The sequence below is a fragment of the Emydura macquarii genome, unplaced genomic scaffold (assembly GCF_026122565.2).
Source record: "Emydura macquarii macquarii isolate MOO-44397 ecotype Brisbane River unplaced genomic scaffold, CSIRO-AGI_Emac_v2 contig_3122, whole genome shotgun sequence".
Lineage (NCBI taxonomy): Eukaryota > Metazoa > Chordata > Testudines > Chelidae > Emydura > Emydura macquarii.
In genome coordinates, this window is record NW_027133259.1 from 3,452,212 (window position 1) to 3,479,991 (window position 27,780).

Below are 27,780 nucleotides of genomic sequence, written 5' to 3' on the forward strand. Positions count from 1 at the left end.
TGCTCCAGTTCACTGCACTTTGACAATCAATTAAACTTGTATAAAAGCTATAATACTTATCTGAAATATGTTTGTCATCTAAAATATAGATAAAAGACAAGACATAAAAAATTTAAACAGGTTAGCAGTGATGGAGATAAGTTTTGGATAGATAATATTTGTAAATGTGTACAACTGATGCAAAAGTTTAAGCGATCAGAAAAGCCATCCATACCACTCTAACTTTGATTTCATTCAAATCAGTTAATGTCTACTGTTACTGGTTCTAAAACAGTTACAAAATCCAAAATCTAATCTTCATCTTTTTCCACTGAGCAGATTTGGGCAAATACAGATCTAAAAGGGTTGCCTTATCTTTTTTTATGTATAATTGAAACAAAACGAGATTAAGTGACAAGAAGTAAAGTGAAGAGTGGGAACAAATTGTCTGCCACAAAACAACTAGCAAAGTTAAAACTTTAAAAAACATTTGTAAATATATAAGAAATTTCAGCCTAGTCAGTGTGATTGTCTTCTGAAAAGTGATTCTCAAATTGGATCTGAGGTTTCATTTTGATTGTTCCTCAATAATTTTCATACCAAATTTGCTCAATTTATCAGAACTCCTGTGATGGTAGCCATTATGGCCAACACTAGGGATTGAATTTTGGGCCAATCAGAGCTACAAGCATGCGACTCTACAGTTTCAGCTTAAAAACCAAAACAAACAGGCTCTCTACCTGATACTTATTCTCTGTAGTTTTGTGGGGGGGGGGAGTTAACATATAACACACGCTAAAAAGTGTGTTGCACATTTCCCCTGGACAAAGGAAGCTCAACTTGAGCATCTGTTGCTCACAACAGTTGGAATCGTGGATGAGACTAAATGACCCTTCCCGTCCCTTTTAACCTTATGATTCTGTGAGCCCTGATTTATGTAATAGCCATCTTGACCAACATTGTAGACCTCCAGACATTGAAAGAGTGAGTGTCTCCAGTCTGAGCTGAAGAGAGCCAGGCTTTGTAGTGGATCAAGACTCAGGGGGATGGGTAACACACACTGACCAGTGGGTAATACCACTAATGGGTATCTCTTAACTGGAGTGTATCTGGTAATGTTTCCAGTATAGGAGCTCTCGACCTTTTTTTATAATTCACACCACCTTATAATAGAGAAGAGTGTCTTGTGGATCACGCCCCCTCCCATTCCTGGTTGCACAGACCCTCTTGTCCCCAACTGACAATCAGATAACTTCCCTACTGTAACTACTACAACATGCAAAAATAGTATTAGAAAACTAGGCAATATATTTTTATGTTGGTATAATGCAAGTTAGCAGCTGTAAATGAGAAAGAGGACTAGCATCATAAGGCCAGCCAACTCTCCATGGATAGTTTTTGGTGCCCAGACTGTAGTTGGGGGACCATGGCTTAAATATATCTTGGACTGCAGCATCATGACTTATAAATAGATCAGAACACCCAGTTCTGGCAGACTGAAGCAGTTTGGCATGGGCAATGAGGGATGGAGATACATGATTCTTAATTTATAAATGTAGATGGCACAAACTATATTTTCACTGTTCAAAGATTTTGGAGTTGGAGGTAAACTCGTATTTGGTAAGAAAGCCAGCAGTAACTCTTATCACACTCCTACATATTTTCTTTGACTCCTAGTTCCTCCTCATTTAACAGCATAGTTACTGTAGATTATATTTAATTTCCATTTTTTGGATATACACCATAGTTCACCATATTTCCTTTTGCATTGGACTTCTCTACTGTAATTCAAACAGATAGTAAGGCAGAAGAGCAGAATAACCTAAAACAAGTGAGAGACATGAGGAAAATTTTCAGTTAGCTCATTTAAATTAAAATTAATTAAATAATATTCCAATTTTGGGGCACTTGAGTGCGAGTCCACATCCTGTGTCCCAAAGAGGATAGACAAGGGCTTCCTTTGGAGTTCGTCAGAGTGGGAAGTTGCATGTTGAGAAACATGAAGTCATAGAGCTATTGTACTTGTATTTCGACCCACACTATGCCAGAACAAAGTGTAGAAGATGAGCAATAGGACAGAGTGCTACCACTAAGGCAACTCCTCTTCTTATTAAATGGAATTATTTATGTTTTATATAAAAATCCATGAAAATTTCAAAATAAATTAATTGTTTTGTTTTGTTCTGTTTATGTTCTCCCTTTTTAATTTTTTTTTCTATTGTAAAAAGGTGGTGGTGGTGGTTGGGGAAGAAAAAAAAGAACAGGTCAGAAAATAGGGGAAAAAGGGGAATTTTTTTAGTTAATAGAAATTTCTGCAAGAAATTTTCATTTTGTCAAAAAGCCAATTTTTATGTTTTCTGTCGAGTTTTTTTTAGCAGTTCTGGTAATGTGTATCGCCTTCCCTACTGCATCCTAAATGTATCTTAGTTCATTGTTCCCCTCTCCTCCCTCCCCATGGCTGACTTAGAACACAAAGTTGTAATTTAATTTGAAATCCTACATAGTCTTTCAACTCTTTTTTCTAAGATAGCCCAATAAAGAGGCAGCTCAGACAGCTAGTCTATTGTGTCTTTCTCCCAAATGCACCAAATTAACTGCATTTTCTACCTAAGTCGTAGTACTGGCATGTTGATCAGAGGTTTTTTTTTAAATCAAACAACAAATCAAACTATCAGTTTCTTTTTCTGATCTATATGCCAGCATAGCTATAGATTGAAGTCTGAGACTTAAAACTTGGCAAAATTGTATCTTTGATTATCCAGCAAAGTTATTGAAGATTGTGCCAAGTTGGAAACTAAGAGCTGCCTCCTGAGCCAAATCTAGTCAGTTAAAATCAGTTTGGACATTAATTCTTCATTTTCTCCATCCTTATTTTTTTGCCTAGTGTAGTCATGACAAAATGGAGACTATGAATACAGTGGAAGAAGTAAATGTTACAAAGCCACGTGTTCAGGTTGCAGTTCAAGGAAATATAGCTGATTGCCAATTAGTCGGCACTGTGGTTTCATAGTGTTTTGTTTTCAGGGATGAGAGAAAAGATGCAAACAAAGGCTTATTTTCATTTAAGGCTAAGAATTAATATACATTACAATGTATCTACCCTAGAGAATCATACAGTTACTTAATGAACTAGTGCAACTGCACAAGCACAAACAGCGGTGTAATTTTGTCCATAGTTTTTATGGGTACATTTCTTCCCCATATTCATTCATGGCTATCTATTTGAAATGCAGGCACACTGCCCTTAGATACATAACCCAAAGTCCTTCTCACAGTTCCCTGAAGCAATGACTTGCAGGAAAGTTGGAAAGGGTTTTGGGAACCCAAGGGAATTATGAGAAAAAATAAAAGCTGTTATAAATCCCTGGGAAGTATTTCTGTGGCATATTCGTCTAATAAAGACCAAGCTAAACAGCCAGAGTTCAGTTTTGGTAAAAGAAACAATTTTGTGCTGGAGGCCCCAAAAACTAATCTTCAAGTATCTCATGTAACCCAGGAGAAGCAGTAGAAGGTATTCTGCAACACATATGGATAGCCAGAAGCTGAGCCCAATACTGCATACTGCAGCTGTGTGGGGCTCTATTCTTCCCTATCCATGGCCTAACTGACTCTGAGTTATTGGAAGAAAAATATTATTAGTGGAATGCCACTTTTACATCGACAGAGACAACAGATTGATGGAACAGAGTTGTTCTTGAGGCATGAGATGAGTAGAAGTGGAGAGTTGTCCTCACCATCACAGTGTTAGGCCACCAGGATGAGAGAGAGCTTCATTTATTGTGGACCATGGGGAGTTTAGACTATGAAAGCTGGCTACCCCAAATTATTTTTTGTCAATAGGGCACCAATTTCAGATCAATGCTGTTGTGCTGCAAGTATGCATTTAAATACATCAATTGTTGTGGTTCGTGGTTGAATTATGCTTGACTTCTTTTAATGATTTCAAGAAGTCTAGCTGCTTTCATGTGTTGGAGCTATAGACAGTTCTCTACGTCCACTCTACTCATCCCACCAAGCCAATGAGTACATTTAGTAGAAAAGGCTACCATTCCAAGATGATGCAAGCCTTAAAAGATCATCGTGGCAAGTTTCTATGTATTTACATAAGATGGCCAGGCAAGGAGTATGATGCCAGAAATTTTAAACGTTGATCTTTTCAGGAGCATACAGAGAGGAGTATTCTTCCCACCTGGACACTATAGACAGTAAACAGTGTATCCCCAGATGTACAGAAACTCTTTCCTTCAAAAACCCTGCATTTTACTTTTTTATAACATTAGCTATATAAAAATTTTAAATCTGAGCACTATCTATCTCTCTCTCTCTCTCTCTCTCTCATAAAAAAATATATATGATAGGAAACTCATCTAAAGCTTTAAGTGTTATCACAGAATTCATTTTCGTGGCACTTTAAGTAAGTTACATAAAGATGCAGTGATAAATTACAAAGTAGAAGACTGTAATCTACATACTGTGGAAAGGGATGGCTTAGAACAGCCTATATAATTTGGGGGCAGGGCAAAATGCAGCTGTAATATGTGGTATAATGTCATATTTCTGTGCCACCTTATAAATTTAAAGGAGAGTAGAATTTATATTTTATTGAATAAAGTTCCTGATCTGCTGATACTGACAATTGTGATCATTCCCCATTTGGCTAACTTGAGTGTAATATAAAGCTAGAGTACTCTCACATGAGTTGAACACACACCCCCAAAATCATTTTTCCAAAAGATATTTAGAAAATATATTTTGACTTCCTGTATGTGTTTAAAATCACACCCTGGAGATTCTTGATGAAAATTAGCCCTACAAGAGGCTATGTTGTTTTGTTATCAGAACATACAGTAATTGTCCATTCTGAAAAACATGGTGGGTGGTTGTTTTTTGCAGTCCAATTCTTTTGTTTTTGTTTTCAATGAAAGCTACTGAAAACAGATTTGGACCATTGGTTAAATAATTTACTGGGGAATTGTGTTAGTTCCTACATATTCAAGTGTATCAAGTGGTTCAGCTGAACCTGTAGTAGAGGGCAGGGTTTGGGGATGGGGGGGATTGGGGAGTAACCTTTTTAGGACCAAATCCTGCATTTGTTGAAGTCCATTGGTGCTTTGATGTTGAGTTCAGCTGGACAAGAATTTGATCCTTAGTATGTATCTTTGCTTTTATGTTTCTAATGTACTTCTTAAATTAATTATAACAGTACTTAACATTAGTCCAGAGGAAAAAAAGTAGAACTGACATTCTGTTCCTGTAATAAGCCTTTGAATAAGGTTTCTCATTAGTTTATATCCATTTGTATATATTCATTCTGGGATGTGACTTCAAATAAAGTAGACTTTTATGAATTTTTCAGGCATAAACTAAAGTCTTTTGAGAGTTACATTTTTGTGATTGTCTTAATTTGCATCAATGCAGAAAGTGAACAAGTAATCTACAAAACAACCTGTAAATTTAAAGACAAGCATAAGCCAGTGGAAAAGCCACTAAACTTACTCTTGCATTTTAATTAAACCTCATGTCAAGCACCATCTGTCATTTGTCAATTGATTTGTTTGTTTGGTTTTTTTTTGCTCCAGTAGGACTGCTACTGAATTACAGAGTAGTGTCATCCTGAAGAACAGTAATGTTTGCGAAACAAAACTAATTATTAGAAAATGTTGAAAGATCGACCAAAAGCTGTACAAACACTTTTGTCCCCGGGTTTTTTGCATTTATTCAGCATATTATTTAGTATGTGTTGTTTCCCATCAAGCAAGCTTATTTTCAAAACAAAAGTTATTTAAATAATTTGACCTTTTTTGTTTGCCTACATATATATGCCAAAAATCTGTTTTCTATAAATCTTAAGTCTGTTTTAGCTTACCTTGTAATTGCAAGTAGTTTAATATGCAAATTACTATTTAAAAATAGAATTTGCTATAGTGAGTATAAATAGTACAGTACATATTATGGAAAGAAGGGACATATAAATAGCATATACTATTGAAAACATGTGTAGCACGGGAGTATGTGAAGTGAAGGTACAAATACCAGCATCTTCTTAAAGGAAGTAGGTGGATGTAATTCTTACAAATGGTGACTTGGCTTCTCTTGTGATCTGTTTTAGATTTTTTTTTTCTTTGCATACAGATTCTTTAACCTTTGCACAGCTAAAATCAACAATCTGCATAATATACCTAATTTTATTATCTTTTTAATATTGTCTTGGCACTTGGATTTTTCCACACTTTGACTTCCACCTCTTCACATCGGAGTGTGAACTTCCTAGGGGGTGCATTTCTTTTATGTTTTAAACTACTCAGAATTTCCATCTGCTTTTACTTGACTTGTGGTTGTGAAGATCATGCTTGGCCCATGGGATCTTACAGTGTGCCGAGAGGATGTGGAGTTTTGTCAGCCAGTGAAATATGTCTGGCTTTTTTTTTTCTCAGCAGCTTTCATTTGCTTCTCATCTTGTGTGGTCCCACTAAACTGAGTATATTTAACAGGACTACTCACCCTCTCTATCTTCTTCTGTGAGTTGCCTTCTTTTATGCAGAAGGTGTGCATAGGAAACATGAGAGCCAAAAAATGTGATTCTGGCTAAAGGAAGATGTATATCTAAAAATGAAAAGTAGTGTTATATAGAAAAATACTTCAGTAGTTGCACATTCCTATTCAGTGGGTTCAACTGTATATCAGATTTCAGATATTATACAAAAGTTAGTTAATTTGCAGTGTGTCAGAAAACACTTATTCCAATTATAGAATTCAAGAGTGTCTTGTCTTTTGAAACTGGTCTGCTGTTTGTTTCCAGGCACTACTGCAGTCTACTGTTCAGAAGCAAGAAGCAGCCATTGAAAAACAGTACATATCTGCAATTGAAAAACACTCAGACAAGTGTGAGGAACTGCTGAATGCTCAGGTAATACAAGCACATGTCCACACAGACACACGTGTGCATAGACTATATGAATGTGTATATGCAATACAAAAAGCATTTAAAATTGAAGCTAGGATTTTTATCTAAAATTTGAATTTATAAAGGAGGATGTGTGTTCATTGGTTCAACGTGTTGTGAGACATTTTGGAAATACAATAATGAAAATGGGATGGTTGAATTCAGAGTTTTATCAATTTTTAAAAGACCCTCTGTAGGCCGTTCAGCATCAAAGCTGTACTTTCAGCACATTTGGATTGGTTTGGACAAAGCTTTATAACAGAGTGATTTTGAAAAAGCAAGTAAGTTGGTAGATGTTTATCAGTATTTGAGAGGAATGATAGGCCTAACTTGTTAGTTTGCTGGGGACTGGATTATTGAGTTCTTGTGTTTTAATTACAGAATGGAAAGGTGGTTGTTTGGTTGGTTGGTTTCATTTAGGCAATATGTGCTATTTATGTTTGGAGTAAATAAGCTTACAAAGTGAAAAATATAAATGAAACACAGAACACGAATTAAAAAAAAACAAAACAGAAAAACCTTTTGTAGATTCCCCCGTCTCCTCCCACTTATTTTTCAGGGAATTATTTTTCAAATTGGAAAAAATCACAACAGCCCTGCAATTTTAACATTTCATCAAATTATGTCTAATATCTTTTCTTTGATAAAGAAGATAACATTGTTTTATCTTCTCCATGTTTAACTCCCCTTACTACAGTATACCTGCACTTGAGATGTTCTCTAAAAATCATCATCCTGGGGATGACAGTTAAGCTTTTTTATATTTTTGTTTCAGATTTATGGAAAAATGTCTTGATTAGGATCTTATTGTGTCAAGGTTTGCACCTTAGACTCTGGCAAATTGATATCAAGCATAGGCCACTACTGCAGGCAGCATGCCAGATGAGCTGGACCAATGATCAGACCCATTGAGATGTAAATAATAAAATGTAGAACAATATTTTTCTTCTTTTAGCACGAGAACCCTATTGTTATCTGTTTCTTTCTCACTGGAGTCTTAGGAAATGCTTAAAATATAGTACAACTTTTTTTTAGTAAATGCCAACAGACTTGGATGAAAAATGAGTCATGCAAAAAGTCTGTACTCGGTGGATTCTCTGATTTTTAGACAAAGGGCAAAAGGAAAACAAAAGTGGAGAGCAATTGGGAGAATTTGTTCTGATTTAAACCTATCAAACAAATGTTTAACTATGTTTCATGATTGCGACCCTAAAACTAAATAGCTATTGGTGTAGTGGAAATGTTGGGTTTGCATCAACAAACTCCATCATGGTATTTTGCCTATTGCATGCATTAATGATGCATGGAATACAGTGGCTTTGAACTTGAACCATTTTCCAGACTTACCCTAACAGATTACCTTTGTTTATCAAAGCAGATTCTACATATGGGGCACAGTGAAGATAATTTAGAGTGAGAGACTGCCACTGGGAACCAGATAGGTGTGTGAGTTGTACTGTATACAAAGGAAAAGGACAACCTTTAGGTCTGCTCTTGGTATTTTTTTTCACTTAGTTATAAAGAAAGTATGGAACAAAGTGTGAGGATTATGGAGCTTGGGGAACTAAATGAGTCATGGGTTTGATAATGAGATATGGAGTCACTCTCTGGTTAATCATTGGTTCAGGTCTGATGCAGGTGGGTAGTATGAATGAGCATTGTCACCACCTAGCAGATGTTTGGTGTATGATATGGAATAAATTAGTGTTAGTCTAATCCCTGGTTAATGCGTGTATGCATACAACACAGCCCTCTAATTGACACTATTTTGTGGTGATAAAAATATGTAATATTAATTTTATTAATGATAGTTAGTTACGCATGTCAATAAATTATAGGCCTGAAAACCTGTTAAAGCATGCATAAGTTGTTTTCTATGCTTCTTAGGTGATTTTCAGACTAAGAAAGGACCAAACTAGTAGCAACAAACATCTATATTAATGGATGGAGATTTCTTTTTTGATTTGGCTTACATTCTAATATAGAAAGATAGTTACTGGATTAGAATAATCAAGACTTAAAATGTAAGGATCTTTTTGATTGGAGATCCCATTTATATAAGGAAAAGAATTAATTTGAAAAACTATATGGCATATAAAGATTATTGATAATATATTGGTACCCACATCCCTTGAATTACAAGAGTCTGATTACCAGGAAGTTTCTTTGTGAGGGGACCATAGTTGCAAAATAGATTTCTTATTTAAAATAAGAAATGTTAATGTAATTATCATACATAACATATAAGTATCAGAGTTATGAAAAATGTACATTTAATTTGTGTTGAGAAGCTAAAGAGAAGTGATATCTTTAAGACAAACATGAATAGAATATAAACTTGAACAGTACACAACTTAATTGCTTGTTTAAAAGTGCACCAAGACACACACAAATAAGCACAAACAATTCCAACCTCATAACTGATGAAAGAATAAACAGGTGCTGATGTAGAGGTTAAAGATTAAAGATGGTGTTGAGCCAAGCTAAGACCATTGGGGAACAGATAACTCAAGTAACATATATATAGTTGTGTGATGGTCTGGCTGATTGAATATGTTTTAAAATATATCCGATAATGTGGAGAGATTTTTGCATATAGTAAAACAAAGGATAAACTAGACATTTGTATGAAAAAATAAATGGCTGATACGGAAATCTGAACCTGAGAAGGAACACAGAGCTCTGCAAAGCTAACCAATGAGATTCACCAACATTAACCCTCAGCAAACAGAGGGTCCTTGCATAACCTTTAAAAAAACCCAACAAAACCCATCAAACAATGGATGTCAAAACCAGAGACCCTTGAATGATGTTCCAAGCAGACATCCGTTGGTTGCTTTACACTGCTATTTTGTAAGTGGAACTGGGATGTCCTAAGATATTTACACACACAGTTTTATAGGCTTTCGCTTCTGGAAACAAACCCACAATAATGATGTGCATTTTACAAATAGGAAACCAGAGAAGAAGTGCCGTGTTTTCTCTTTACACCATGGAAAAGGTGATGCATGAAGAACAGCTCAAAAATGGACTGATTGGTTCACATCATCTTTTTTAAAAGAAAACCATTCAATGGACTTTCTAGCAAAACTGAAAAGAATCTTCTTCCTTCAGCAAAACACTTTCCACTTTTTCTCCCTCTGTTTGCATCTCACTCTTTTCCTCCTAAAAGGGAACTTTGCCATATCCCGGGGCAAGATGAGAATCCCTGGAGCATAGACTCATCCTGGTTGCTGCAGAGGTGGGGATGAATGGAAGAGCACCAGGATCCCCTACCACCCCAATTTTTATTTTAAACCTTTAACTTAACAGTATTACTCCTCTTTCCATATTCTATCAAGAGAACAATAGTAAATGAAGGGTGTGCATCTAGACAGTTTGATAAATGCTCTTCTGCTTGGGTGTTGGTGAGGGGAACCTGTTATAATTATGGTCCCTAGCTTTTTCCATTTGGCTATTTTGCCTTTTGAATCAATGTTAGTGGGGATAGACAAAAAAGTGAGAGTTGTTGTGAAGATAGTCAGAAAAGCCCACTATTAAAGGCCCTACTGCAATAAGCTGTCTTAATATGAATTGCCCAATTATGTTCTGTAATTTATCAGCCTAATAAGCTCTGTCCACATATAGTAATAATACGTTTGAGAATCTGTGGAGTGCCTTTCTTAATGTGTAAATAAAATTAAAAAATAAAATAAAATGACATTGCCTAGGTGGTTGTTCATAAAATTCTAAATGCCCTTTAAGCCATTTAATTGTCAAGATGTCTGTGTGTGTGTATATATATAATTAATTCCATTTTCAGAATTCATGTACATGCATATTAATTTCAAACAGTTGGGCTTTTTTCTGTGTAGCTGTATAGGCTTCTCAGAATAAAGACTGTGTCTTTATTCTTTCTACGAAGTGCCATGTATACACGCTGTATTATACTGAAGTTTTTGAACTAATTTAATAAAGTCAGAAAAGATCTGCTATCATAATTGGTGAGATAGACTAGTGATCAAACAATTGTATCAGTTATGACACAGAAAGCAAGTCCTCAGTCAGATGTTTCCTCTATCACATAATTTTTCCTTATTGATGTTTTTAACATTATGTATGAAAAACTGTAAAAATAATTTATTCAACAAGAGTTGCAACAACATTTTGATTAAGCCACTGTTTCCCCCGTGCGTCGAGTGCTGGGTCCTCAGTATGGAAAAAGGTGTTATCAGAGTACAGGTGGAAAATGTTATCTGGAGGCATGTTTCACGCTTGATGAGTAGTACTTTAAAATCTGTTTGGTGTATGAAAGTTGTGGCTATTTTTTAAATGAGGTCAAGGCCAAAAAAACACTTCATTAGCTGCCTCTGGAAAACAATTTGCCAAAAGGTGAGCCAAAACAGAAGTTCCATTTGCTGGAACTAAATTTTTTAAATTATAAGCTCTCCCAGAATAGCTGTACATGAGCTTATAGACGTGTAGAAAACCGGCACGGTAAAGTTAGTGATCTCCTCTCACTAGAATATGATGATGCCTTGCCTTTCTCTAAACTTTGGGATATTTATTTTGGTGTACTTTAGAGGGCCATCTGTGAAAATGGCACCATTACGAATTTCACCTTTTCAAATCTGAAAGTAAATGTCAATGTTTATTTAGCAAGTGAATGCACGGTAATATAGCACAACTTTTTTTAGTGAAATGGGTAGGGAGGTAGTTTTGAGATCAGAGATCCAACATTTTTAGGGAGGAAATACAATCTTTCAAGAAACTAAATTACATTAATGAAGAACTAATTGAGATAACACCAATATGAAGGATGCATATTAGTCTAAGAATAACAATATAGATAGGAATTCTTCAGCTAATTTCTCACCGTTGGAGTTAAAGAGTCTGAATGTGAATTAAATGGACACAAGGTTGTTGATTTTCCTACTCTTGTCTTTATAGTTCTCATTCTAGTATAGCAACTTGCAATTTGCATTTACTCATAAATTCAGAATACTCTTTTACTTTCTGAGTATTGTCCTATGTCAAGGATTTGCCCTTCCTGTGTTTGAAGATTTTTCTCTTTCTGGAGGGAAAATCTAGGTCTAGGTATAGGCCTAGTATTTGTTACTTTTCATGTGCTAGTTCTCAGTGCATTTCTCCTTTCCTAAAAAGTTGCATTTCTGCATGCTGGAAACACACACATAAGTTTTCTTTGCTAATAAGACTTCCCCAATCTCAGATTTTGGTGGTATAGTTTTCTAGACCACTAATTCTTAAACCAGTCCACAGACACAAACTGGTTAAGGATGGTGTTGCAATTCCTTCACTTTTTAGCTTAACTATTTCAGAATCTGATCTGAGAATCTTATTCTTGGACACTGAAATTTGATAAATTTTATGGATTTGCCGACCTCTGTTGGAAATAGTGTTTTGGCTCCCAGTGTTTATATAGCAACTTTCCTCTTTAGATTTATAACTTGTTATACGTTTATCTACATGATCTTATCTATCTCGTTATTCCATCTCGTTTGCCCATCATCATAATATTGTAACTTTCTTCTTCCCTATTCTTCTCTCACACAACCTTCAAGAACTGTAGTACAAGTGATGAGGTTTTTCTTCTTTTGTCTTTTATGTTGCATTACTGAACAGTCTGTTTTTTATACTGCCCTTAATTTTTATTTTTTTGTCTTACTGCTTCCTGGTAAGTGAAGTCATAAGAACTTGGTTGTAGGGTGGGAGACAAGAAAGAGTATTACAAACAGAACTGTCAGCAAGTGTTTTTTGTTCTTTAGTAAAGAATTCCTCAACTCATCTCAGCATCCATGAGTCCTCCACACCTTCCTGTGTAATCTCCCATATTCCGTGCATATATCTTTCTGAATTAGAATATAAGTTCTGTGAAAACTGAGTCTGTCTTTGTATGTTCTGTAAAATATTGTTGACAAGTGGTGCTCTGGATATAAGACAGCATTCAGCAAACTACTTTTAAGCATATGAGTAGTCTTACTGACATAGTTGAAACGGCCATGCTTCAGGTTACACACATGCCAAAGTACTTGCTGAATTGCAGTCTACATGAGTAGAAATACTATGTTAATTATTTTGTTACTCCAATTTTCATTTTGCTATGAATTCTCTTCCATTCAAATTGAACAAATGAGCTTTTATCTTTATAGAACACTTCTACTAATTTTCTCTGAGGAACACCTCTTTCAGCTTTGGTTTAGAGGCCCCTCTGGCGATGGAGAAGGTGAACTTCAGCTGTGCAGCAAGCAGTTGTCATTTGAGGAAGCTGCATGGGGTGGAAATTCTTCTTTTCTATTAGAACATACAGGAGCAAATTTCCCATCTTGCCCAAGTAAAGATGAGGTGCTGCAGATGGTGGGGTTGGAACAGGGAGTCAGTCCCTGTCCCTCAGTCACTTCATTCAGTCACATGTTAAAGCTGGCCAGGAGTCACTGTAGCATGTATCAGTGCAGGACTGGCATTGCAGATACTTCTGTAAGGGAAAAAGACAACTTACTTAATGTAGGAAAATTCTGTTTCTCCTGATATTTGAATAGTACACAAAAAGAGACATAATTCAATAAATGCAGTTCTACAATTGGTTAATTGTAATTAATATGGTTTGGTATGTTTTGTACGACTGCAAAGTGAGTATCCTGAAATTACCTTCCTAATTTATAGTTAATAAGATGGAGTCATCAGACCTGTAACCGTATTTTTATAAGCTCAGTCTTCTCTCTCTCTAATCGGAATATTGAGGGTTGTCCTAGGACCTGTGTTGTTTCCTCCTACAGTTTGATTCTTCTTTGAGAAATGAAATGAAAAGGAGAATTTCATTAAGAAGTTTTTTTTGTTAAAACACACACTCATTTGAATTAAAGAATCCTTGAAAAGCTGAATCCAGTGGTATATTATTTCTGCTGATGAATGAAAGACTGGATTGTTAAGTACTAAGTATAATCGTTTCCATAAAACACTTTTCCTGGGTCTTGTGAGTGGAAAGTAAGGGTGGTTATATCTCTACTTCTAGGAAAAGTAGAAAATCTTAATTATCTGCAGGTTAAAAGGAATAAATACTGCTGTGACTGAGTTTTCTAGGTCAATTATTAACCTGGTCCTTCAGATGAAGACATTCAGCTGACTTACTACAGTGAAGGGGTTGGTGATTCTTCACTGAACTGCCTACTATTTAAATATTTTCAATTATTGTATGCAGTGGTGTTGTAGCTGTCTTGGTACCAGGATGTTAGAAAGACAAGGTGGGTGAGGTAATATCTTTCATTGGACCAACTTCTGTTGGTGAGAGAAAAACAAGCTTTTGAGCTGCCCAGAGCTCTTCTTCAGGTCTGGGAAAGGTACTAAGAGTGTCACCGCTAAATATAAGATTGAACAGATAGTTTAGCAGAAGTAGTTAGCACATATTCTAAAGACTAGTTCCAGAGGGGTAGCCGTGTTAGTCTGTATACAGCAAAGACAACGAGAGTTCTGTGGCACTTTAAAGACTAACAAATGTAATATTTTTAGACATAAGCTTTCGAGAGACTTAGCTCTCTTCTTCAGATGCAGTAGTACAGAAAATAGGTAACACAGAGGTATCTTATAAGTATCCAGGTGCATTGAGAACAATGGGGGAGGTGGAGTCCGGTACTTAAGACCTAATGACGACCATTGAGTAGGAGGTGAGAATGGGTGAGCAAAGTAATTTACCTTCGGTAGTGAGATAGCCATTCCAAGTCTCTGTTTAAACCCAGTTTGAATGTGTCAAGTTTGCAGATCGTTTCTAATTCAGCAGTTTCTCTTTGAAGTCTGTTTTTGGAGTTTTTTTGGAGAAGTACAGCAACTTTCAGGTCAGAGACAGAATGCCCTGGGGAATTAAATTATTCTCCCACTGGTTTATGGATGTTATTATTTTTTGTCTGATTTGTGTCCATTTATCCTTGTGCGTAGTTATAGTCCAGTTTGGCCAATGTACATGGCAGAGGGGCATTGCTGGCACATGATGGCATATATAACATTATTGGATATGCAGGTGAATGAGCCCCTTATGGTATGATTGATGTGGTTAGGACCAATGATGTCATTAGAGACGATGTGTGGGCAGAGCTGACAACGGGGTTTGTTGCAGGGATAGGTCCCTGGGTAGGATTTTTTGTAGGGTGTATGGTTGCTGGTGAGTATTTGCTTCAGGTTGGGGGGCTGTCTGTAAGCCAGGATGGTCTGCTGCCCACTGCCTGAGCGAGAGATGGATAGGTTGTAGATCTTCAATGATGTATTGGAGAGATTTTAGCTGGGGACTGTAGGTGATGGCCAGTGGTGTTCTGTTGTTTTCTTTGTTGGGTCTGTCCTGTAGTAGGTGACTTCTGGGTACCTGTCTGGCTCTGTCAATTTGTTTCTTTACTTCTCCAGGGGGGTATTGTTTCATAGAGATCCTGTAGGTGTTTGCCTCTGTCTAAGGGATCAGAGCAAATCCAATTGTTTCTTAAGGCTTGGCTGTAGACAATGGATCGTGTAAGATGTCCAAGGTGGAAGCTGGAGGCATGAAGATATGCATTGCGGTCAGTTGGTTTTCAGTATAGGGTGATATTAATGTGCCCATCCTTTATTTGTATTGTAGTGTCCAGGAAGTGGATTTCTTGTGTGGATTGGTCCAGGCTGAGTTTGATAGTGGGATGGAAATTATTAAAATCCCAGTGGAAATCTTTGACGACTCTTTCCCATGGGTCCAGATGATGAAAATGTCATCAATGTAGTGTAGGTAAAGAAGAGGTGTTAAGGGACGAGTTTGAGGAAGCGTTGTTCGAGGTCAGCCATAAAAATGTTGGCATACTGTGGGGCCATGCGGATGCCCATAGCTGTGCCACTGACTTGGAGGTATAGATTGGTTCCAAATCTGAAGTAGTTGTGGGTCAGGACAAAGTCACGAAGTTCAGCTGTGGGGTGTGACATATGATCATCTGGTAGAATGTTTTTGGTGGCTTGGAGTCCATCTTTATGTGGAATGTTAGTATAGAGAGCTTCTATATCCATAGTGTCTAGGATGGTATTTTCTGGGAGATCACTGATGGGTTGTAGTTTTCTCAGGAAGTCAGTGGTATCACGAAGATAGTTAGGAGTGCTGGTGGCATAGGGCCTGAGGAGAGAGTCCATGTAGCCTGATAGACCTGTGGTGAGAGTGCCAATGCCTGAGATGATAGGGCGTCCAGGTTTCCCAGGTTTGTGGATCTTGGATAGCAGACAGAATAACCCTGGTCGGGGCTCGGGGTGTGTGTCTGTATAGATTTGTTCCTGTGTTTATTTAGGGAGTTTATTAAGTAGATGTTTATGAAGTGGCCCGTTTAACACCCCTGTAGTCATAGGACAAAAAGGGTGGTTAGTGGATTACAGATTGTTGTGATAAGCCATAAATGCAGTGTCTTTATTAAGACCATGATTTTTTGTGTCTAGCATAGTTATGAATTTAAGATCCCAGGCTTGTCTTTTGAAAGGGTTGTGTAGGTTTCATTTGAGGATGAGGACTGATAGCTCAGATATAGAGTCATGGCTTTGTGAAAAGTCTTCACCCACATCTGCAAAATGAGGCTATTACTACACCTATACCATTCATGGGGATATTGAGGTTTAATTCATGAGTGTTGTAAAATGCTTCCTCAGATGGAATTGAAAAATAGTCATTGATTAGTTACAATGAATCTATAAATAATATTTTGTGCTGTTGAGTAGGATAGCCTGGGTATTAACTTCAGAGAATATTGCAATTTTCATTGCAATTTTGTTCTTGAATGGGTTCTCACAGTTTATAATTCATATACCCTTCACACAGTCCAACATGGATGCACTGATTTTAATAGCTATTATTCACTGAAAATGTGAAGATTAACTGTACTTACACATACAGTCCTGCCGAACACCACCTGCACACACCAGAACCTGTACCCAAATTATGGTAGATTCATGCATGGATATATTGAAAGAGGAGAGAAAAGGAGATTATTATAAGTCTAAAGTGAGGTGAGCTACAAGTTGTCCATATTTACAAAGCATTTCAGTTAATGTTGGACAGTTTGTTCAATTTCTCATTTATAACTTCTGTTTTAGGATTAATAGGAGTATATTTAATTTACTTGTTTGGAACATAACTGTACAGATCAGAGCTGATTATTAGTAGTTTATAGATAGTGTTTTGAGCTGCAAAGTAACTGAAAAGAAACCTCTGAATTACTTCACTCACCTTGTAAATTATGATACCATACATTTTTGTGAACCTTCTGTGGATATATAATTGCATACCTGAGAGTAAACTGTCACGATTCTTCAGCCACATGTAATATAAAAAAAATTCTAACTAGTTGTGATTGTGATTAAATCTGTTTACAATATCTTCTGTGACTCTCATTCCAGGAAAAAAGATTTTTTGATTTTCTTTTTTTAAAGAGGAATTGAGAAAAACCACAGGACCTCTGTATTTATATTTGAATCTGCATCAAACGTTTTACATTTGGAACTCGTGCTTGAAGAACTTGTTGTAAGCAGAAAAACATTGTAACCTATTTCTGAATCCCTTTTGTTTTAGGTTAAATTTTAAAAAATGCTCTTGACTCCCCCCGCCCCTTTCAAAAAAAAAAAACACAAAAAACTCCACTCCCCCCCCCAAAAGTTCCACTCATATATTACAGTTTTCCCCATTTCAAAAAATTACTTTGCAAGAGCATTCTCTTCTTTTTAGTAGTGTAATATTTTATTGAAAGGACAAAATAGAGCATCTTTGCTAAATATAATGCAACTAATTAAAAAGCAAGAATGCTAAGATCATAAGTTCTTTGTCTCGTCTCCCTTGTAGCCAAGAAAGGAAATGTTTGTCTGAATTTACAAGAATATATTTTACAGTAATACAAGAATTTACAAGATTGCAATTATTTCATAGGATTTTATAATTATATTCTGTTACTTTTGAACACATAGTTACCAATGCCAGCTTCAAAATGTAACTGAGGACTGTAATACTTGTCTTTGCCTTTCATTCAAAATTATCTCAAAGCACTTTACAAATAATCAGACCTAAATTTTCATGTGTGTTAGCAGGGAAAAAATGAAATCATAATTTGCATCCATTTGTTTATACAATTCTGAAAATGTCTCTTTAAAGAAACTTCACAACACCACTGCAGAATAGGTAAATATTACTCTGTTTTAAAGAAGATAAACTGGAATAAAAAAGAAATTATTTGCAAAATTCACACAGCAAGTCTGTTTCAAAGCCAGGAATAGGGACTGAAAGTCATGATCACTGGTTCCAACCTTCAGGAGCTAGACTGTACTCTCTTCCTGTAGATTAATAATTGACCTTAAAGTTCTAGAATTAAAAAAATATATATAGTTTATCTAGTGTGACTCCAAGTAGCAAGTAGACCACTTAGAACCATCAAAAATATCATTTTGTAAGAACTGAATTTTGGATAACTTGAAGAATTCTTCGTAACTGGGTTGCATCTCACTGATGGAATTCCAAAAATCTAAATTGAAAATCCATAATTGGAAAGACAAAGACAAAAGTGCTTGGTAGCAGTGTGACACACAATAGAGTTGTAGGTTAAGATTTTTAAAAATGAGTGCCTGAAGTTAGGCTCCTAAATTCATATTTAAGTACTTCAGAGGAGTTTTTCAAATACGCAAATGGCAGTTAGACACTTAATTCCCATTGCAATTCCACCATAAGGGCTTGAAGAGGTGCACCTCCTGCCTAGCTCATACTGCAGGCTGATACAGACATATTGTGCCTTCTTTGTCTGTGGGAGACCAACTTGGTAACTAAGTGTGTAATTTGCTATGTCTTCTCTCATTGCACTGGAAGGGAGAGATGCCTGGGACTCCAGGTTCATCTAGTGTCTCATTGTCTGCAACCAACAGGCCTGTCAAGAGTACCAAGACCAGCTTCATTGCTGATGTACTCTGACCCACGACCCAAGACGCATTTTGCCACCCTGGCTTCAGTGCCACCTTCTGTCATGAGCCTAGGATTGGAAACTCTTATACTGGGAGCAAATACCTTCCCTGAGACCACCAACACTGGCCTAATCAAAAGTAGCACCAAAGACCAAACTGACACAATATATTAAGATCTGATGACCATGGCACTGATTCAGTAGTTGCCTACCTCTGCACTTATGTCTCATTTGATACTGATAGCCTTGACATCGACTCTGGATCTATCCTCCATCCCTGACGCCTCTATTTTGGTAACCCAAGTCCATCCAGGTGCTCATCAGAGTAAAAGGAAGAAGTGGAGGCACATTGTCCAACAATAAGGGCATAACCAAAAGAAAAAGAAGCACCACCATCCTCTTTTTTTTTTTTTTTTTTTTTTTTTACTCTTCAGCCCTTGAGGGCCTTGGAGACTCTCAAACAGCACCACTGTCACCTCTTTTCTGGAACCAGACATCTCCGCATTGACCAACTTGGACTCTTCACCAGTTCAAATCCTGTTAATATATTACATTCAATCCTTCTGCTGGGTGTCCACCACTGAGGCCACTAACCACCCCACTACATTCTTTTCTAAAGCTTAACTCTGTACCTGTACCAACGTCTCTGGTTTTGATCCAGGAGTGCCTGCAGCATATCTCTGACCTTTCAGAAACAAACCTGGAGAGTCCCCCAACTTGTCCTCAAACCCCTGGTCATCTTCCCTTGCTTCAGATCCAGTTATCGTGGAAGTATCTCATGCAGGGCTTTCCCCAGCTTCTCATATAGCCCTATATACAGGACTCCTTGAAAGTCCTGCTGTAGGACTGCTGTGCTCATAGGTGACCTTTTCTCACAAGGCACAGGTGCAGTCTTCCTTGACTGCACTAATACTGACATCAGATCTCTCAGATTTACAAGAGGATCTGCCTATATCTGAGGAATGGCATTAGTTTGAGTCCCGTTGGGAGGAACATATGAATAGTATCTCATTGGAATATCAGATTGGTGCTTCATCTGTTTCACCTCCTGAGGAATGGAGACAGTTTCAGGAACTATTGGGCAGAATGTTGCTACTACTCCTGACCAGCTGCAGAATGGGGTCACAGCATCAGAGACATCTGATCGCCTGTCTGCTGTATTACAAATGCAGACCACAGAGAAGCTGTACCTGTTAATTATGGCCTTCCCAAACTGGCCAAGGATAATTGGTTCTCTTCGTTCTCATCCCCACCGATGTCCAAGAAAGCTAACAGGATGTATGCTTATCCACCTGAAGGACATACATTTTTACTACAGCGCCCTTTGACAAACTCCATGGTGGTATCTGCAGCATAGAAGAAAGTTAGAGGCCACAAGGTATTTTACTCCATCCCTTCTCACAGAAAGGGATGTAAGCCTTTAAGTGACTAAAAATCAAGCCATCATGTTTCATTACAGTTATGCCCCATGGGATGCTCTGAGTCCCATACCAGAATCCTTGATTTAAAAACAGAAGGAGGCAACTCTGACCTTGTTCACAAAGTGGTGTTTGCTTGCTAAGCTGCTTACTAATCAACAGTGGTATCCAGATCTTTTGCGACTTTCCAAAAACCCAACTTAGTTCCTGCATCTATCTCCAGAGCTCCTGTGTCAACAGGAAGGGACAGTTCTGCTTCCCAAGCTAGAGGCACTCCACCTTGCAGCAGTGAGGATAACATGTGGACCATTTCTGCTCTCAGAGCATTCCGGCCGTCTTTCTCCAAACCAGTAAAAGCTCCAGGTTAAAATACTATGAACAAAAAAAATTGACATTTGTGCTACCTGGGCCACCAGTAAAGGACTCACTCCATCTTGAGCTGGAGTCCTAGAGCACCTTCTACATTTTAAGATTCAGGGATTAATCTTAGCCTCTCTAAAGGTTAATATGGCAACGATATCTGTTTATCATAATTACACGGAAGGCAAACATCTTTCACCCTACAGTCTTGAGGTTCTATGAGGGACTGGAAAATGCATTCCACCCATTAGGAAGCTGCTGTCATTATGGGACCTAAGTCTTGTCTTAACAAAGCTGCCTTCCTTTTGTGCATCTTTCCCAAGCCTTTTCCAAACATTTATCAGTCATAAAGGCTTTTGCTATAGCAATTATTTTGCTTTATTGCTTAATACTTTGCTGGCCCATTCCCCTTTAAACTGTGGTCCCCAAGGTCAAAGTCACCATGGGGCTTGATTCCAACTTGATGCCTAAGGTGGTCTGAAATTTCCACCTATCTCAATGTATTTCCCTCCCCATTTGTTCTTCCCGAGGCACCATTTCCAGTAGGGGAAACATGCCTCCATAGCTTAGAAGTAAAGATCTAATAGGTTTTTCTTCGAGTGATGTTCCTATGGGTGGTCCCCTGTAGGTGCCCTGGTGCCTGGGATCAGATGTGTATATATAATGCTGTATGGTCCGACCACTCCCCAGTTCCTTCTCTGCTGCCTTTGGTCTGGGATGGATTCCGCAGCAGAGCCAGCTTCTCCTGTTCTATCAGTAGATAGTGCCTTATCTGTCAGTTGTAGTTTAGTTAGTATTTCTTCTTCTTTCCTCTATCCAAAAATTTTTTTTGTTTTTGTTTTTCCGTTAACTGCACCATTGTTATTGTTTAGGTTTTCAATTCCCCGCTTCCCACCCTTCCCAACTGGGAAGCCTTTTCCCCTCACCCTTATGCCCGGATCTCTCGGGTTTAAGAGTTGGGTTTCTTGTGGGGCTATCTTCCTGGTAATGGACAGCCACCTGGTGGTATTCGCTCTCAGGAAGAGGGGCACGTACCATAGAAGTGTTCCCATTGCCATAACTTGACTGCAAGGGCAAGAAAAGACCAGGCTGTTTGCTTGTGATTTCTGCATGCAGCTTCAGATCCCGGCCCATATACTTCCCTTCTTCAGCCCTCATGCTCCACCAGGTCATCTACTGACCCCCATTTGCCATGCCTTCCAAAAGAAAGTCTTCTCGTTCAGACATGAAGAAATGGGTTCACTCATCACCCACTGAGATGCTGCCAGCGAGAGCTCACTCTCCTGAGAGGTGAATTGCCTCAACAGCCTTGGGAGAGGATGTAGTTCCAGGTCCAAACCTGAGTAACCCTCGTACTGGTGCCAATCAACAGCCCAAGGACCATACCCAGGCAGACTTACAGCCCTTTTGTACCCTCTCTCAGCGCTAAAGACCAAGATGCAAGACCTCTGGAACAGACACCAGCCATATCAACCAGACCTACTTCAGTCAGGCAGAACCAACAAAACCACTGGTGCTGACTTCCTTTTCAGCACCAAGTAAGTCCTCGGCACCGAATAAGACATCAACATAGACCAGGTCCTCAGCACCGAGTAAGACATCGGCACCCAACTATGCCCTTGGCACTAAGAAAGTCTACAACCCCATCTGCTGACTACTCAGGAGAATGCACCTCTCCTTCACCATGCACCGATACATGCCAATGATACAGTGTCAACGATGCTCTTCCTTCCACCACAAGAGTTTTGATACCTCAAAGACTTGTCTGTCTCTGAGGCCCTTAAGTCCTCACTCCTCAACATGCCCTGGCACCGCTGACATCCTTGTCATTGGAATCACATCTCTCTTCCCTAAGGACGGCACCTCCTTTCCCTAGCAATGTGGAAGAGGAGGATGACAAGGAGTACTCAGTTCCGCCCTCAAACTTGAGACAACCTTGCAAGGTTTCTTCTAAACATTACACTGCACTGGATCCCTGATATGAACCACAATAGATGCAACCCCATCTGCTACTCGCTCAGTGTTGGTTATACTGGGATCCTTGGACCATGTATAGAGGACACTTTGGGAGCTCTTCCATAGATGGGAGCGGAAGACCTTTGCCTTCTTCCTTGCCCACTCGTACACTGTAGGCTGAGCTTCTGCCTGTACCGGATGAGGAAGTGGAACAGGAGGAGGACATTCCACTGCCATTCCTCTTCCTCTATTGATGAGGCTATCTGCAGTTGACAACTTTATACACTTTCAGGAGTTATTTCACAGGATTACAGGCACTCTTCAGATTCCTTTAGAGGAGGTGAAGAACCAACACAATAAGCTGCTCGACATCCTGCACATATCCTTCTCTAAAATAACACTACTACTTGGATTTAGCATTGCATTTTGATGCCCAGTTTGGGAGAGCAGTGCTACGCTCCATATTTAGCTAAGAACTCCTTGCTCATCGTTGTCCTGGTAGAGCTCTGCTTACTAATCTCCTAAGAGTGGGAATGCAAAGAAAGAGAGGTTACTGACCAGGAACTGTTCTTTGAGCATCACCTCTATGTATTCACAGTACCCACCCATCATCCCCTATACCTTTGAGTTCTATATATTTTTAGGATGTTGTGCTTCTGGGGAAAAAAGAGCTAAGGTGATGGGGGGATGCACACACTCTTTCTATAGAGTAGGATAATGACATCACTCTTGTGCAACAGCTCTCTTGCACCTCCCAGTGGACGCAGCTTTCATGGCAGTTCCACAGCTTGACACCAGAGGTGCCGTATCCCACTAGAGTGAATACATGAAGGTGATTCTCACATAAGGATAACTATTGTTTAATAATCTCTGTTCTTAGTTCCATTAAATCTGTTATATTCATCCTTTTTATTATACACCCTCATTATGAAAAGTGAGCTCCATGGCCTCGAGACATGCTTCTGAGAAAAAGAATGTTGTATTTTATTTTGTACAATCCTTTCCCAATTACTTATTTCGCTTCAAATAATTTATGTAATTTAATAGTTGAAAATTCTTTCTACTCTGAAAACTAGTTGGCTGAATGTAAACATTAAAGCCAAATAAACAGTTCTGCAAGGTATTTCTCTAGCGCTAATACAAGAAAATGTGCTTTCCTGGATTGTATGGACAGCTGTTGCAACATTTGTGATGATCTTTGAACTTCTGGAAGTTCAGCTATTAAGGTAATCTTTTATGGAAAGATTATTCTACATGAATAAACATTTACATCATAATAAGAAAGGACATGCTAAGTTATTCACAAGAAGCTTGTGGCCTTTGCAATTATGATATATTTCTCAAATATTTTGGGATTTTTAAAAAAATTCTATTTATAATGTATTGTATAAAGTCTCAGTGAAATCTGTCATTAATCTGCGTCTTTAAAGAACGCCAAGTGCATATACAAAGTAATGTGTTTATTTCCAATATATAGACACTATTATAGTACAATATATGTATTAATGTACTAAATTATCCACCCAGGTATAACTCAATGTTACATTCCCAGAAGATTTATATGGATTTTTTTAAGTGTTTTATATATGGAGAGAGAAATAATGTTCAACATACAAAAGCCCTCAAAACTTACCTATTTTACAGGAATTCCATACAATTATAAGAACATAAGAATGGCCATTCTGGGTCAGACCAATAGTCCATCTAGACCAGTATCCTGTCTGCCAACAGTGGCAGCCAGTGCCAGATGCTTCAGAGGGAAAGAACAGAATAGGACAATTATTGAATGGTTAATTGTTTTCCAGTCCCAGGCTTCTGGCAGACAGAGTACTGTAATCAAAGATTGTAAATTGTGTGAGCTATAGCTTTTTACATTCATGGTTCAATCTCTGATGTTTATTAGGTAGATTTTTTTTATTGCAGTCAAATTTGAGCAATGGAAGTATACAGTACTTTAAAGATCTATTTCCCCCTTTACAGAAAACAGAAAGTACATTGGTGTTCTTTATTTACAGGGCTTCGGTTATCCTGGCTGCTAACGTTTTCTTTCTTTGTTATGCTATATCTCAATAGAATTGGTAGATTTGGTAAATCTGTGTAGGTATTTTTAAGCCACCTGTCTCTGTAGCAGCCAATCACTAGCAATTCAAGGTAGTAACAAACTGAACACTCTAGGGGTTAATTGTGCATTGTCTTCTGGAAAAGAAAAAAAAAAAGTTGTTACTTTTCAGAGATTACCTCAAGGATCATCATTTTGCAAGTTGCCCATATGACAGAGCTCTGTTATTTTCTCTTTTGGTATCTTGCATGATTGTAATCCTGGAACTGTTTTCTGAAAAAAAAAAAAAATTCCAATTCTGATACCATGAGTTGAATTAATGAATACTTTGATATCATTTCAAAGGAATTTTAATAGCATTTTGTGTTTGGTTTTTTTAACGTTCTAAGTATTTGGGTCCAGTCTGAAGCTATTGGAAAAACCTTTGGTGTTTTCATGTTTGAATTATGACAGTTGGTGCCAAAGCTGTGATTAACTGTCTTAGATTTTAATTCTGTCCTAGAGATTATCATATAGAAGAATCAATTTTGCCATTCTATATACAGTAGGTATTCTATAAACCAGAGGTGGTTTCCTCATTTGACTTATGTAGCCAAGAAAATCTTCTATATGGGTTTGATCTGCAGCTCACTGAAGTCAATGAGAGTCTTTCCACTGATGTTAGTGGACTTTGATTCATCCTTTATATTTGAGTCAGTATCTGCATGTATGTCTCTGTCCTTTTTGCGCCAATAGGTGTTCTTTTAAATGAACTCAGACTGACAGATGTTCATTACGAGGGGGACATTTTAAAGTCTTTTCAGTCCCACTGTAGTCAGTTAACTAAGGAAGCGTAAAGCAGATTGTCTAATTGTGATGGTTTTTGCTTGTAGGGAGCATTTCCTAGTGGTCTGAGGCTTAGGCCCTTTGACCCTTGGGGGGAGTGGAGGGGAGTTGGTAGAGGAGCCCAGGCCCTCCCACTTAACCAGGCTCTGGCCCAAGGCCCTGTGGGGCCGACAAAAGGAGCTGACACCCAGGAGTGCCTTAAGGTTAGTATGTGGAAAGGGGAAATGCTTTCCTTCTGAGGTCTATCAGAAGCAGGTCCTCCCTTCCCTCAGGGAGGGACTTCAGATAGTCACTGAAGGGAGAGATTCTGCCCTCCCTCAGTCCTTACCTTAGGAGTTGCAAGGTAAAGACCCTATTTCTTCCCTGGCCTTCCAACAAGTGAGCTGTTCTGCTTCCTTTTAACTCCTCCTCTAGTTTGTACATCTCTTCAGGTATTCTGGATGCGCCCAGAGCAACTCCTTAACTCCTTGTCATCCAGGCTGGGGTTTGTATACACCATCATACTAATAAACATAATCTACTTATTATTCATTTTAAATACTGAGCATTTGTTACTGGAAAAAATAAGAAGTGATTTTTTTTAAAAATGGCCTGGTGCTGAAGGCTAATATCAGAAAATATGACCATGGAGTGAAAGTTAGAATATACTGCATAAATCTATAAATTACATAGGGAGGTTGTGGAACCGCCATCATTGGAGGTTTTTAAGAACAGATTAGACAAATACCTGTTAGGGATGGTCTAGACAATATGTAGTCCTGCCTCTGTGCAGGTGACTGGACTAAATGACCGATTGAGGTCCCTTCTGGTCCTACATTTTTATGATTCTATAAATTAAGTATGATCTTTATGTGAATTTTATTGTGGGACAGGTGTTTCCCACTTAAATATGTCTGCTCCAAAAGAAAGAACTGTTTTAAGTAAGTTCACAAAGAAATTCCTTCTTGAATGTTTGTGCTGCATAAATTGCATTTTATTTTGTTTTATAAAGCAGTATACATTTTTGTACTCTCTTCCTCAGATATAAAAATGTCTCATCATACCATTGTCGTTTGAATAAATGTCATGCTGGCATTAGAGAAACTGTAAATAAAGCATAGGAGATTTCATGCTGTAGAAAAATATATTTTAGAATATGTGGGCGAGAGGACTGTTTGTGCTCCAAGTTAAGCATGTGCTTATGTGTTTGTAAGTTGAGGGCTTTATAGTCCATATCTGTTTATTTTTACTAGTATATTGTTATAAATGTATTTTCATGTATTTGTTTTTGATCTTATGAAATGTTATTTTTACTGATTTAAAGTTACTATAATCATCACCTAAACAGCATGTGCTAAGGTTTACTGATTGAGTAGCTAGTTGTCTTGACAAATACACATGGCATTAATGCTTTCCAATAATCATTTTTAGATCTCCATCACAGCTTAGATTTTTTTTAAAGCAAACCACATATTTCGCATGCTTTATTTGGTTTCTTGAAAAACAGATAAAACGATTATAATTAGAAACAGTGATGACAGATTATATAACCAGACATAGACTATTTGGTCATTTACTGTCAGTGTTCACTGTCTCCCTGAAAAATGTTTTTAATTACAAGAAAAGTGGAATAAAGCAGCAATTTTGGCTCTCATCTTCTGACCTTAAAACTTTATGGTGTCTAAATTGGTTGTATGGGTATGGGTGAGTATTTAGAGTTACTCTCTAATATATATATTATATTCAAAATAAAGATAGTACATGCACACTTTATGTTAAATTCCACAAATATATTTAAATGAATATTCGTTAAGTAATTTTGCCCTGGCTTTGTTCATAGGTTTTGTAAGTTATCATCTGGGTGGCATAACCCTATTTGTTAATATAATTTTTTTGGTCTACATAAGATTGAGGAAAAATAATAGAATGTGATTAATTATCAGATATATGTCTGATGTTACTTGCAGTGCCTTTCATTGCTGCTGGTACTAAGGGAATAATCTGTATATAGTTTAACCAGTTCTGGTTTTTCCACTGGTCATATAAGCAAAATACATATGTAGTCAACAATGTTTCACCAACTCTTTTCCCTTGTGGTAGTACAAGGCTATAATTATAATTATATGATTATCTTCTCTTATAGCATCAAAGACTTCTTGACATGCTGGATACAGAGAAAGAGGTGTTATCACAGAAAGTAGAAGAAGCTTTGATGCAACAATCACAAAAACATAAGGTAATGCTTTGACTACATTGAAAGCTTGATCCTATACTATTGATGTCTAGAGGAGCTTTGCCCTTTACTTTAGCAGGAGCGGGATGAGCACTAAATATTTTGAGTGT

The 27,780-nt window shown here is 37.6% G+C and overlaps 1 protein-coding gene across 7 annotated transcripts in view; it reads left to right on the top strand.

Annotated features, from left to right (window-relative positions):
• CCDC91 (coiled-coil domain containing 91) overlaps nt 1-27,780 on the top strand; it is a 221,069-nt gene that overhangs the window by 119,159 nt on the left and 74,130 nt on the right. For all 7 annotated transcript variants that reach the window (XM_067530986.1, XM_067530987.1, XM_067530988.1 and 4 more), the window contains 2 exons: nt 6,779-6,886; nt 27,581-27,673. In XM_067530986.1, the coding sequence (XP_067387087.1) occupies nt 6,779-6,886; nt 27,581-27,673 (201 nt within the window). The remainder of the gene's footprint in view (nt 1-6,778; nt 6,887-27,580; nt 27,674-27,780) is intronic.